This window comes from Mytilus californianus, unplaced genomic scaffold (genome assembly GCF_021869535.1).
Source record: "Mytilus californianus isolate M0D057914Y unplaced genomic scaffold, xbMytCali1.0.p SCAF_2, whole genome shotgun sequence".
Lineage (NCBI taxonomy): Eukaryota > Metazoa > Mollusca > Bivalvia > Mytilida > Mytilidae > Mytilus > Mytilus californianus.
Window position 1 is genome coordinate 128,864,247 of NW_026262668.1, and position 12,817 is coordinate 128,877,063.

A 12,817-nucleotide genomic window follows, 5' to 3' on the forward strand; every position below is an offset into this window, starting at 1 on the left:
ACAGATTTTTTTTTATAAAGAATACACACATCACTCTAACCTTTGAAATTCAACCTCCAACTGCGATTACTTTTTATACTTAATAAAATTGAGAATGAAAATGAGGAATGTGTCAAAGAGACAACAACCCAACCAAAGAGCAGAAAACAGCCGAAGGCCACCAATGGGTCAACACAGCGAGAAAATCCCGCACCTGGAAGCGGGCTTCAGCTTAAAACTGTATACATATTTATGGCATTAAAATTTTAAACTGTACCTTAGATGGAGGAGACTATACATTCATGCATTAAATGTATAGTCTCCTCCATCAAAGGTACAGTTTAAACTATAAAACTGTACCTTTGATTGAGGAGGCTATATATCTATTGCATTAAACTATAAAACTATATCTTTGATTGAGGAGGCTATATTTTTATTGCATTAAACTATAAAACTGTACCTTTGATGGGTAGAATATATATTTATTGCATTAAACTATAAAACTATACCTTTGATGGAGGAGGCCATATATTTATTGCATTAAACTATAAAACTGTACCTTTGATGGGTAGAATATATATTTATTGCATTAAACTATAAAACTATACCTTTGATGGAGGAGGCCATATATTTATTGCATTAAACTATAAAACTGTACCTTTGGTGGAGGAGATGGTGAATCCTTTGCTTTCTCTCCACTAAGTCTTCTTCTTTTCAATATTCCTGCACTTGGTGAAGCAGATGGAGAATAGATATGGCCAATTTTGATTGGATGAAAACTTTTACGCTGTGATGGTGATTCAAGACTTAAGGAACGAATTGTTGGTTTAAGTATGCTACGTCTAGCCATGATTGACCTTTTCTCAAATTTACGTGATACTGTGATCAATTTACTGTCAGAATGTCTGTCAGCAAAGGTTAAACCTTTTCTTGTATTTATTACATCCGGAGTTTTACGTGGAGTTTCATCTTGCATCATATCATTGAATTTTTTCAGATTATCAGGGCCGACGATTTCTTCTGCTTCATCAATTTTAACACTTGTAGACTGAGATTGCGATGGTATAACAATCACATCATTGGCTTCAGTAGTAAGTTCTGACAAAGCACCTTTTCCATCTTTTTCTTCTTCTATCTGTGTTGTATCTACATTGTTTCTTTTTGTCCTTTTTGATTTAGATAGAGATAACATATCGCTTGCTGCCTTCTTTATACCACGTGTACGTAAAGTTCTACCTGAGGATCTTAACCTTTGAGACAAAGGAGAAGTCTTCCCTTTCCCATCCCCTGTTATTTTCTTTGGCCTGCCCTTTCTGGATTTATTTGGCAAACCCTCTGGTTCTGAAAAATTTTCTAAATCCGAAGTTGGACTTATATCTTTTGGCTTCAATGAAGAAAGGGGGACATTGTCATCACTTTCACTGGTAAATGATGTTGACATTAAACTGGTATCCAAATTTTCTTCTGATTTATTATTTTTATTTTCTGAACATACATTTGTATTTGAAGAGTTTATGGTGCCATTATTGTCGTTCTCTTGTTGGTTATCAATGCATTCCTTTTGTGCATCTATATTTTTACTTTGACTATCATCTTTCTTGTCTTGATTATTTCTCTTTTCTCCGCTGTTAAATTCATCAGTATAAACCTGTTCAATATTATTTTCCAGTTCCTTATTCTCAGAATTTTCAAATAATTCAAAATTTTCAGAGCTTTGTTTTCTGTCATCCTGGCTACTGGAACTCTTATTACCAAATTCCTGGTTACCTGAAGTCTTTTTACTGTCTTCTTGGTCAACTGAACTCTCGTTTTTATCTTGTTGATCACAAGAACTCTGATTATTGCTTCCCTGGTCACCCAGAATCTTGTCTGCTTTCAGTTCAGATGATTTAATAGTTTCACCAGAAAATTTGTCAGAATTTTTGTCTGCCTCAGGTACATTTTTCTGATCTTCCTTGATGGAAGCCTGCACATCTTCAATATCTATAGCTTCTATTGTTTGTTTGTTTTGTTTAATCTTATCCGAAATTTCATTGACTTCTTCAGTTAGATTTTCCTTGATAGATTTAAAGATATCCTCACTTTCCTGAACTTCAGATTCTATGATTGATTCAAGCTCTTTATTTCGTGTCTTAAAAGTGTCCTTGCTGTCATCAGTGTCTAATTTTGTATCTAAATCAAGTGGAATGGCTGTCTTTCCTTTTGTTAAAGATCTCCTTTGAGCTACTTCCTTTTTCTTTTTGGTGGTGCTAACCCTTGTAGGTGTATCAGTAATTGAACGATTTTCTGGTGTTTTCTCCATTTTTTGTTTGTTGGTAGAGTCTGATTCAGGTGTTTTGTTAATTTTTAAATGAATTTGACCAGTCTCTGCATCTTCTGTGAAAGATTCATTAAAATCAACGTCCATGAAGTTATCAGTCTCTACTGGTAACTCACCAGACTTTTTCTGTTTGAATATTTGACTTTGCTCATTAATATTTGTGTTATCAATCTGAACATGACCAACCGTAATTATATTGTCATTAACTGATTTGGATGAAGAGTTTTGAAGACATTCTTCCAAAGAAATCAAAGCCTGGCTTTCCTCATTTCTTAATGAATTAATTTGTGATGATTCTGAAGACTTTTCTGATTGTGATGTTAATAGAATTTTGGTTTCACTTTTTCCATCCTCCTTTTCAGCTTTCTTACCATTTGCTACAGGGTTATTGACCTCTGAATGATTTTTTCCTCTCATAACTCTCCGTCTTTTTGGTGTTGATACAGAATCAGATAAATTCTGTCCATCCATGCCGGAATCGTCTTGACTAGAGTTTTCTTCTTTTTTACTTGTAAGAGAAATGTGTCTTCTTTTACGTCTTGGTGGTCCAGCACTTTCTGGAGATAATTTTTTGGGTGTTTTCTGCTTTCTTTTTCTAGCAGAACCTATGGTAGATGTAGCCAAAGTTGGTTCTAACAGAGGATTATATGAACCTGGATCAGATTCATGTGTACTTTCACAAGTATCCTTTTCAATAACAGCAGGGGGACTTTTGTCAACAGATTTGACATATTTTTCTACTTTGGTAGTTGTTTCACTCAGTGTAGATTCTAAACAAGGATTATATTCCTGTGAATCCCTTTCAGTAAACAGACTTTCAGAAGCTGACAAACTTGCTTGTTTAGAACCACTTTGTTCAACAGAGAATCCTTGCGAGGCTGGCAGATCCTCATTCTGTGCTGGATCCTCAATTTGTTCAGGTTGAATCGGTTTTAAATCAGAAAAATCATCATGTTCATGGAGGAAAAGCTGAGCAAGTTCTTTGTCACCACTTCTGTTAGAAGACGGATCACTTGAACATGGTGTAAGACTTGTACTTTTACATGGTCTTCCACGTCTTCTAGTAGGAGTCAGACTAGAACTTGTGCCATCTTTACGTGATGGACTATACTGTAATATTTCATTTTGAGTTAGCTTCCTTAGTTTTAATACTGGAGTACCAAGTCTGACACTTTTATTTGAAGTAGGAGAAGCAGGAATAATGTTGGAGTCTTCACAGAAGTCAAGGTCTTCTTGGTTTACAAGTTTAGGTGGAGTTGTCAGGATGGGATTAAAACCTGTCGATTTCTTTGGAGACTGGGTCTCTTCAATCACAGCTATAACAGGGGATAGTTTACATATCTTAGTTTTGTCATTCATTTTCTCTCTCATGTCAGTTGTTGGTTTCACAAAAACTGCATCATCATTTGGTGGCTTCATCTTTTTTGGAGACTGTGTTTCATCTACTAGTGATATTGATAAAGATGTCTGTGAAAACATCTTCTCTTGTGATGATAGTAACTTGTTGGATGTCTGGGAATCTTCAGATACTTTTCTGTGTACAACCATATCATCTTTTTTGCCATTTTCAATAGATGATCTACGTGTTTGAACTCTTGGTGAACTAAAAACATGTGCTGATTTTTTTCCTTTAGTTTTTTTAGCATTACTTCCGGACTCTGACATTTTTTCTTGTCTAAAATTAGAAAGTTCTGACTGCTTTATAGGAGATTTTATTATCCAAGAATCTAGTCTTCTCTGTGATGGTGAAGGAAGGCCTTCCTCCTTACAAGGAGAATCAGACTGTGAGGATTTGCCAGGTGGTGACAGTCTTGGTGTACCTAATGACATAAGCTGCTGAACACAGCTGATTTCATCCTCTTCCCTGCCCATCAGTGACTGGTGATCATCAGACAAGTTTTCATTCTGTTTAGTTGGTGTACCTTTTGAGGCAAGGTTAGGTAACATACTCTTGATGACATTAAAGTGAGCAATATCTTTTTGTGAAGCATCAGGACTTGTAGCATCAATGTTGATTTCATCAGAAAACCTTACAGATCTCTGATTGGTTTTAGAAGTCCCATCTGAATCATTTATGGAGGACTTTTTCTTGTTTCTCTTCCCATGTATACTTGGTTCACGCTTCTTTACCTCTGATTTTTGCGATGATTGTTCACCTTTATCTTTTTCTTGTTTTAAAGTTTCAGACTGAAAACAAATAAACAACATTTGTGTATCATGATTTAGTAGCCCAACATGTAATTTTTATACAGCTAGTTCAAATATTTTAAACATTGGAAAATTATATATCAGCAAACAGGGAGTAGGTGTCCCACAGATCTAATAAACTGCTTCGCTGAGCGCAGCTGGATACGCCCGAAGAGGTCTAACCCTGAACAGTTGGGGCAAAAATGGACACAATATTCAAGCTTGATACAGGTCTGAATTTGGACTGTAATTAAATATTTGACATACATCTATTATAGGTTTCTGAATAAATGTAGTCAAAGAACTTGAAGTTGGTTATATGAATTGAATTTATATTCAATTAAAGATTTCTTGCTGTTGTGCAATACACTGTGCTGTTGCGCAATACTTAGTAAATCTGTTGTCAGACTATAAACAAATAAAAATTATAAAATTCTAAAGGGAGCTTACATCAATAGATATAAACAATTCACCAAAGTTTCATACGAATTGCTGAAAGCATTTTTGAGTTTTTGTCTGAAAACTGGAAAATCCCCCCTTTTTTAATGAATAAACCCCATAATTCGGAAATGTAAAATCTAAAATTTATAAAATTCTAAAGGAAGCTTACATCAATAGATATCAACAATTCATCAAAGTTTCATGAGAACTGCTGAAAGCATTTTTGAGTTATTGTCCGAAAACTGGAAAATCCCCCCTTTTTTTTATGAATAAAACCCAATAACTCGGAAACGTAAAATCTAAAATTTATAAAAATCCAAAGGGGGCTCATGTCATTAGATATAAACAATTAACCAAAATTTCTTGCAAGTTGGTGAAAGCATTCTTGAGTTATTGTCCTAAAACTGGAAAATCACCCTTTTTTTAATGAATAAAACCCCATAACTCGGAAACGTAAAATCTAAAATTTATAAAAAACGAAAGGGAGCTCACGTCAATACATATAAACAATTCACCAAAGTTTTAAGCAAATTGGTTAAAGCGTTTTTGAGTTAATGTCCGACATGTTGACGACGGACGGACGGACAGACGGACAGACAGACGGACGTACAACGGTATACCATAATACGTCCCGTAAACGGTCGTATAAAAAGGGCTCAAACTTTACAACTCATCATTGGCAGACCAAATACGAAGCCTCTCTGTTCATTAGTTGTAGTTCCTGAGAATAAAGATGTCAATACATGTTGGACAAATGGACAGGGGGGGGGGGGGGGGATAATGATTTAAATTTTTTTTTCATATTCAGAGATGGAGTCATGGAACAATATTCTAAAGCATTCAATGACAAACAACTTTAGACCATAAGACACCTGCATACAATAATGGACAATAAATCTCTTTTGCCATCAGGATTGATTGATTGATTGTTGGTGTTTTAACGCCACTTTTAAGCGCCACATTTGGGCTATTTCGTGGCGGCCAGTTTTTATTGGTGGAGGAAGCCGGAGTGCCCGGATAAAACCATCGACCTTCGATAGGAAAACTGACAAACATAGTCAATTAAGATTAGAGTCGAGTGCACGCGAACAAGCGGGGTTCGAACTCACAACCTCAGTGTTGACTGGCTAGTGATTACAGTAGTAACTACTTAGACCACTCAGCCACCGAGGCCCCCTTTGCCATCAGGAACAAAGTTTTATAAAGTTTATGTCATCACTGCAACACTGACATGTGTCATGTCTTCAGCGTCATTTGTCAAAAATTTTAAGTTTTGATCCATGTTCAAATGGATATAAATCAATTTTGTGCATTTAATCATATCCTTGTTTTAGATTCTCTTTTAAAATTGTGTAATAATTACAAAAACTTTCAATATTATTATTATCTATAAAATTTGTACAGTTTTTACTTACATTTTTGGCTGGTAAAATCTTTGGTAGCCTATATAAAATACAGAAAATGCAAGTATATAATCCTGGTGTATCATTGTCATTTTGTTCATTTATTCAGTTTTAAAAGTTCTCAATAAATTTCACCAAGGGCAGTTCCATCAAAACATGCACGTCACCAAGGGAAGGCATTTTGAAAATAGGGAAACCATCTTAAAGAGGCAATCTTAAATTTTCTGTTATACTTTCCCTGTACTCAAAACTCCTAACCAGATTTGAGATATCAGAGGTCCCATGTATGTTTTATTAAACAGTCCCAAAACAATGAAATCAAATGCAATTTTTTTCAAAAATAAACTCGTAAAAATCGTCTTTTCATCTGTGAGAATTATAAAGCCATTTGTTTTCTCTCACTTGAATTCTTTCATAGTTTTCTCTCACTTGAAATCTTTCATATTTTTCATGTCGGGGCCTTTTATAGCCCACTAGACTGTATAGGTTTTTCTCATTGTTGAACACTGTATGGTTGCCTATAATTGCTTATATCCACTTTATTTGAACTTTGGTGGATAGTTGTCTCATTGGCAATCATACTACATCTCCTTATTTTGATAAAGCATTATATTTTAACCTACAGATGTATATTTTGTTTAAGCATATGTGCAATTCAAACAAACTTTTATCTATTTGCAAGGCTCTACATACTGTGATTGTGACTGAGAATTCCCTGTGTTGAAGTGAGACATCAAAGAAATATCTTGTGAGGCATCCAATGTGTTGTACATAGCTGGTACTGTCCTGAAATATTATATACTTTTAAACAAGCATTCTGTGAGTATTGCATGGCAATACATAGTCCCCTACCAGTTAAAAATTCATTATATTGGAACAAAATTCTAACTTGATCTATAACTTGTCATGGTATAAACTATATAACAAATATCAAGTCAATATCTTCAAGAATGATGAAAAAAATGTTGAAAACTGATTATTAAAGTGAATTTTCTAAGTCCAAGGACCATAACTCTGCACAAAATCATCAGACCGGAACAAAATAAGACCTTGATCTGTAACTTGTCATCATAAATAATACACCAAATATCAAATCAATATCTTTAAGTATGAAAAAAAAAGTGTGGAAAACTTATTTGCCAGACTGACGGATGGACAGACAGACAGACGGACAGAGTGCAAACCTAAAGTCCCCTTCGACTTTGTCGGTAGAGGACTTATTAGTACTTTATATGTGTTGTACATAGCTGGTACTGTCCTGAAATATTATATACTTACAAAGTATATCATTATTTTAAATGTGCCGAAATAAAATCAAAATATATTAAATTGTTCATTTGACTATCAGGGGTTGAAAAAGCACTACCCTAACAGTGTTCCCGCCTGCCCTTCTGTACTCCAAAGTAAAAGAATGCACCCCTCTGCCTTTTCAAAAAAATAAAATTTCCAAATTTCATGCCTACCGGCGTTTCCGGTAAAATTGTTACCTGATTGTGTAACACTAATTAACTGACAATGGGATTAAGTTAAATACCTAATGCTTTGGCAGTTTTATCACCTTTGTTAATGATTGTTTACTGCTAATTAGTGGATTTAAGATAATTGAACAAATACTAGATATTTAATACAGAATGAAATGTCCACATGTTTTATGTACAGCTTGTACATCTGAAAAAATTTATTTCAGTAGGCATAACATAAAAAATAAAATCTTAAACAATTTTAAAGGCATACATAGTTTTGACTTAATTGGTAAGAATGTTTTGTTTCAGAACCAATCAGTATGAAATTTAAAGAGGAATCAAAGAAATTTGTACTTTGAACATAACAAGATTCACTTCCTGTTTTAATTCTTGTATTTTATAATCCTCCTGACATAGGAGCACTCAACAAATTTATTTTTAACAATGATGGAGAAAAAAGTAACTGTTTATACCTTCTGCAATATATTATTGCATCAACATAATATGATCATCTCCTGTCTCACCTGTTATATTTATAAAATTCCTTACTGAGGAGCACTTTGGTGTGCACTTAAAAATACTTTTTTGTAACAATTCAAATGATAATAAATAACTCTCAATAACATATATACTATATGTTTGAACAAGTAATTTAAATGTAGATAATTTAATTACATTAAACATTCAATTTTGCATGTATAACTCCATCTTTCAAAACTACTTGTTTATTTTTATAGACTGGTATAAGTTATAAAACATTGAAATTTCTGATGATTATTTTCCTTACCAAATGCACTTTGCTTCATGGTATGATAATTTGATAAAAAAAAAATTCTTACTGGAACCAACATCAAGAACACATTAATTTCTGAATATGGTTTAAATACAACTAATGTTCTCCAGCTGAGCCTAGCAATATTCAAGGTTACTTTATACACTGCCCTTAAAATCTGGGTTATAACGCTAAAGTGCCCTTTCAGACAACTAGCACCCTTCTGCCCTGAGATTCAAGCTGGAACACTGCCTAATTTCCTGGGTATAGTATGTATTACTGCTAGGCATTCATTTTATGTGTTTAATATGATTTCTCTGACAAGTAAATTTTATTTTATATTTTCCCTGTGATAAGTATAGCTATTTATATAATAGCACACAATCATGACATCAATCAGAATTGTCATAATCAATAATTTAATAAATCCTTTCAATATCTCATTAAACTTGCAACAGATACAGATTCATGTGTAAAATTATAAAACAAGCCAAAATACAAAAATCAGGATATATTAAATATCTTGTAAAGGAATATGTAGAGGCAAAAACAATCTATAAGGCATGCAGACCTGTCTGTGTCCCAGTTTGTCATCTGTAAATGCTCAGTGGTTACAATTTATATGCAGTACCAGTATGAGTATCAACAAAATGAGTCACTAAAAATATCAACGTTAACAGTGGAAAATGTAAAAATAATGATATAGACACAAACAAGAGGCTGTCGAGTGACAGCAAACTGGATTTTCCTGCAGAGGTCGAACCCTGAACAGTTGAGCAAGTATGAACACAACATTTAAGCTTAAAACAGCTCTGAATTTGGATTGTGATTGAATATTTAAAATAGATTATTATCTAATTAATAATGAAAATGATTTTTGAAAATCTGAACCCCAAACAGGATCATGTAAAAATTAAACATTAACACACACAACAAAAATAAAATACCATATAGCAACTGTGACATCTACCTTCATAACACACATGACTTAAAAAAAATAGTTATAAAGAAATTTTGATGTTATCATGGGTTCATGGAATAAGTTATTTCCCTTTGAACAGAAATATGGTTTAACATAGTACCCTTACATAAGATATGATTAATAGTTCTTTAAAATTAGATATGATGTAACACAATGTGTATCTATTTTCAAATTATATTCAAATATAATTAATAGTTCCAAATTTTTTTTCTTTCGTCACAAACTAATACAGATCTGCAACTTATCTATGATCAAATGTAAACAACTTTAAATGTAATGAAATATATCCTATAATAAAAATAGATTATTATCTAATTAAAGGAGTTCACTTATATATAGAATTCAGAAAATTAGTTTATACAGAATAACAAACAAACCTACCACAAAATTCTTCAAACAATTTACCAAAGAAAAGAAAAAAAAATCCAAAATGTCATTTATCATTAATACAATGTCTTTTAAAAATCTTTTAAAAAATGAGTTATTTCCCTTTGTACAGAAATGGATTAATTCATCAAAAATTGAATTCTTAGGAAAGGGCTATAACTGAATAACGAGAAAAGCTAAAATCGTGAAAATTGAACTTGACCTTCATTTAGTCACAGGAAACAACATATCTAAATTTGAAAAAATTCTTTAAAGCGTTTTCATGTAAATGAACGGACACTGTTTGGCAGCCGCCCGCCCGCTGTACATCCCCAAATCAATAACCGATTTTTACTTCGAAAATCCGGTTAAAAAGTAAAGCAAAAAAATAAACATTTTCTACAACAATGAAGTAACAATTCCCCATGAAAATGGTGAAATATGGAGTCATGAACTGACATTGACAAATATCTCAAATAATGCCCAGTGAACAGACAAATCAACATTTAGATTATACATTATTCTCAATCTTTATAATCTTAAAGACTACAAGTAATTATATCAAATTTTTTAACACATACCTTTTTTCTTTGAAAATTTCAATTTGATGTTCTGTCAATGGGTTCCTTTTTGGAGGTGGTGATTTTATAACTACAAAAACCTGAAAATACATTACAGTCAAATCATTTCTATCATTTCCATATCTAATTCATTGTTCCTTTAATCTAAGAAAAGTGTGACAAAAATATCATTGGTCAAACAAATGGACAGAAAAGGTGAAGGCAATATATAATAAAATTTCTAACACGGACAACCGAATCAAAACATGCATTAACAAATTCTCATGCATGTGTAATGATTTGTATAATGATACAAACAAGAAGTTTAGCTATAAAACAATTATATCTATTTTTTGGCATCTTCATAGTAAAAGGTTGCATGGCTTACTTCATTCTGAAAGTCGTCTACTGGTAAGATTTTCTTTTTCGCAGAGTTTGGAGTTTTGTCTGCTGATTTGGCTGGAGATTTCTCCCTGTGAGGTGATACTGCTTTCTTGAGAAAACTTCCACAGATCTTATGAGGTGATGGTATTCCAGGAATATGAGGTTCTGGAGCTTGGGAATCCCCCTGAAAGATTGCATACATGTTATGAGTTTTAAATCTAATAAAATTTATCTACAAAGACACATCTTTGATACATTAAATATGAACTACCGTAATCGGGCTTGTATAGTTCGCACTGGTACATAGTCCGCACCCCCTTCTCCCCACAAATTTCAGGTAAAAAAACTTTTTGTAACTGTTAGAAAAGGTCTAATGAAACTCCGGTAATTTTAAATCGTGTGTGGTTGTTTGCGGTATTTTCTGGGAAAAACCTATTTTCCATCACCAAACAGAAGCTGAAACTGCTTGTAAATGGTTCTAAAACACTTCACGCTGGTTAAAATAAGTCTAAATCACACAAAAAACAATTTAGAAACTTGTGTATGTTTAAACCAGAAGTTTGAAAAGCACGTGTAAAAGATGAAAAAACCTGGTGAGAGTCGAAATCCGTACATAATAGATATCACTATAATACGACTTTGAAAGTAAAACAGTTCCCTCCTTATGTAAAACAGTGTTTAATATATATATCACATTAATGTTTGAAGGGTCTTAATCTAATACAAAACATATTTGTCAATGGGAAACAACAAAACGGAACGAATAATAGCCAATTATGTTTTGTAGTTTACACATTGTAAACTGGTTTGCGGTTGTCTTTTTTTACTTTAGTAGATACCAGTTTATATTTAGCAATGCATTGAAAAGAAATGAGAATTTTGTAGTAGAGCATTTAATTTTTAAATTTATCAGTATTAATTTGATATTGAATAAAAATAACTTATTAATATGGATTGGGTAAAATTATTGGTTTGAAAAATGATAAGAGCGCCCTCTACAATGTCAATAACAAACATGGCGGAACGTAAACAGACTACATCGCGAAATTGAAATTTTCTCTCTTATTCTTGCTTATTGTACTCTATAGTCCGCACCCCTGCTATCAGGGTCAATTTTGGAGAATAAAACCGCGGACTATACAAGCCTTTTAACGGTAAAATTAAAGGGTCTGATAATTAAAATGCAAAGACTCTTAAAAACACATTTGTAAATTGTTTAATAATTACTTTTACATGGAGTTTTTGACTGAAAAACTTTCAAAAACAATTGATTTTTATGAGTCATTATATTAACTGGAAAATTAAAACTGCTCAGTTATAATTCATTCCTTCCTAAATTATTTACTATATTGATACTCAAGAACACAAAACATGTAAACAAATGGATTAATAATTTATTAAAGTAATGCTCTATTTTTACCTGTGTAAGTTCACTACAAGGTGTCTCATCAACAACATCTACTTCATTAACAACCCAATTTGGTAAACTGATCCGAAGCCGATGTTTCTTAGTCATACTCTGTAAAAGTTCACTACAAAGAAAAAAAAGTACTTAATATAAGACAGACAACAACTCTAACTTTTTGACCTGTCTTACATTTTCAGGGTACTATATACATATATTTGGTTAATGCTGGTTTCCGTCAAGCAAAAAAATCATTCGGATGAGAAACTGGGATACAGTATCTCATTTAGTTGATGTCTTTCAAAAGTTTTCATCAACAAACGAGATTGTTCACTTTACACAAAAGAACAACAAAACTACCGGGCAATGGAGAAAATAGAACTGTTCTTAGCTGCTTTGTTTAGAACATTTGTCAGGAAGGAATATCAGGTTGCATTTTGCAAAGCACTAGGAGAAAGAGTAAATTTGTTCATGTCAGCAAACCTAGGTCATTGTCAAAGTATTCAATACCTAGGTATTGTAGTCTTTTCACAATAAATATTTGTTTGTCTCTTT

General features: G+C 32.8%; 1 protein-coding gene across 2 annotated transcripts in view; it reads right to left on the reverse strand.

Moving 5' to 3' along the window:
* The window catches only part of LOC127730992 (telomere-associated protein RIF1-like), a 47,015-nt gene that overhangs the window by 8,117 nt on the left and 26,081 nt on the right, over positions 1-12,817 (reverse strand). For both annotated transcript variants that reach the window (XM_052239697.1, XM_052239696.1), the window contains exons 23-28: positions 12,278-12,389; positions 10,862-11,041; positions 10,495-10,574; positions 7,024-7,116; positions 6,343-6,370; positions 638-4,486 (exon numbers count right to left, since the gene is read on the reverse strand). In XM_052239697.1, coding sequence (XP_052095657.1) covers positions 638-4,486; positions 6,343-6,370; positions 7,024-7,116; positions 10,495-10,574; positions 10,862-11,041; positions 12,278-12,389 — 4,342 coding nt within the window. The remainder of the gene's footprint in view (positions 1-637; positions 4,487-6,342; positions 6,371-7,023; positions 7,117-10,494; positions 10,575-10,861; positions 11,042-12,277; positions 12,390-12,817) is intronic.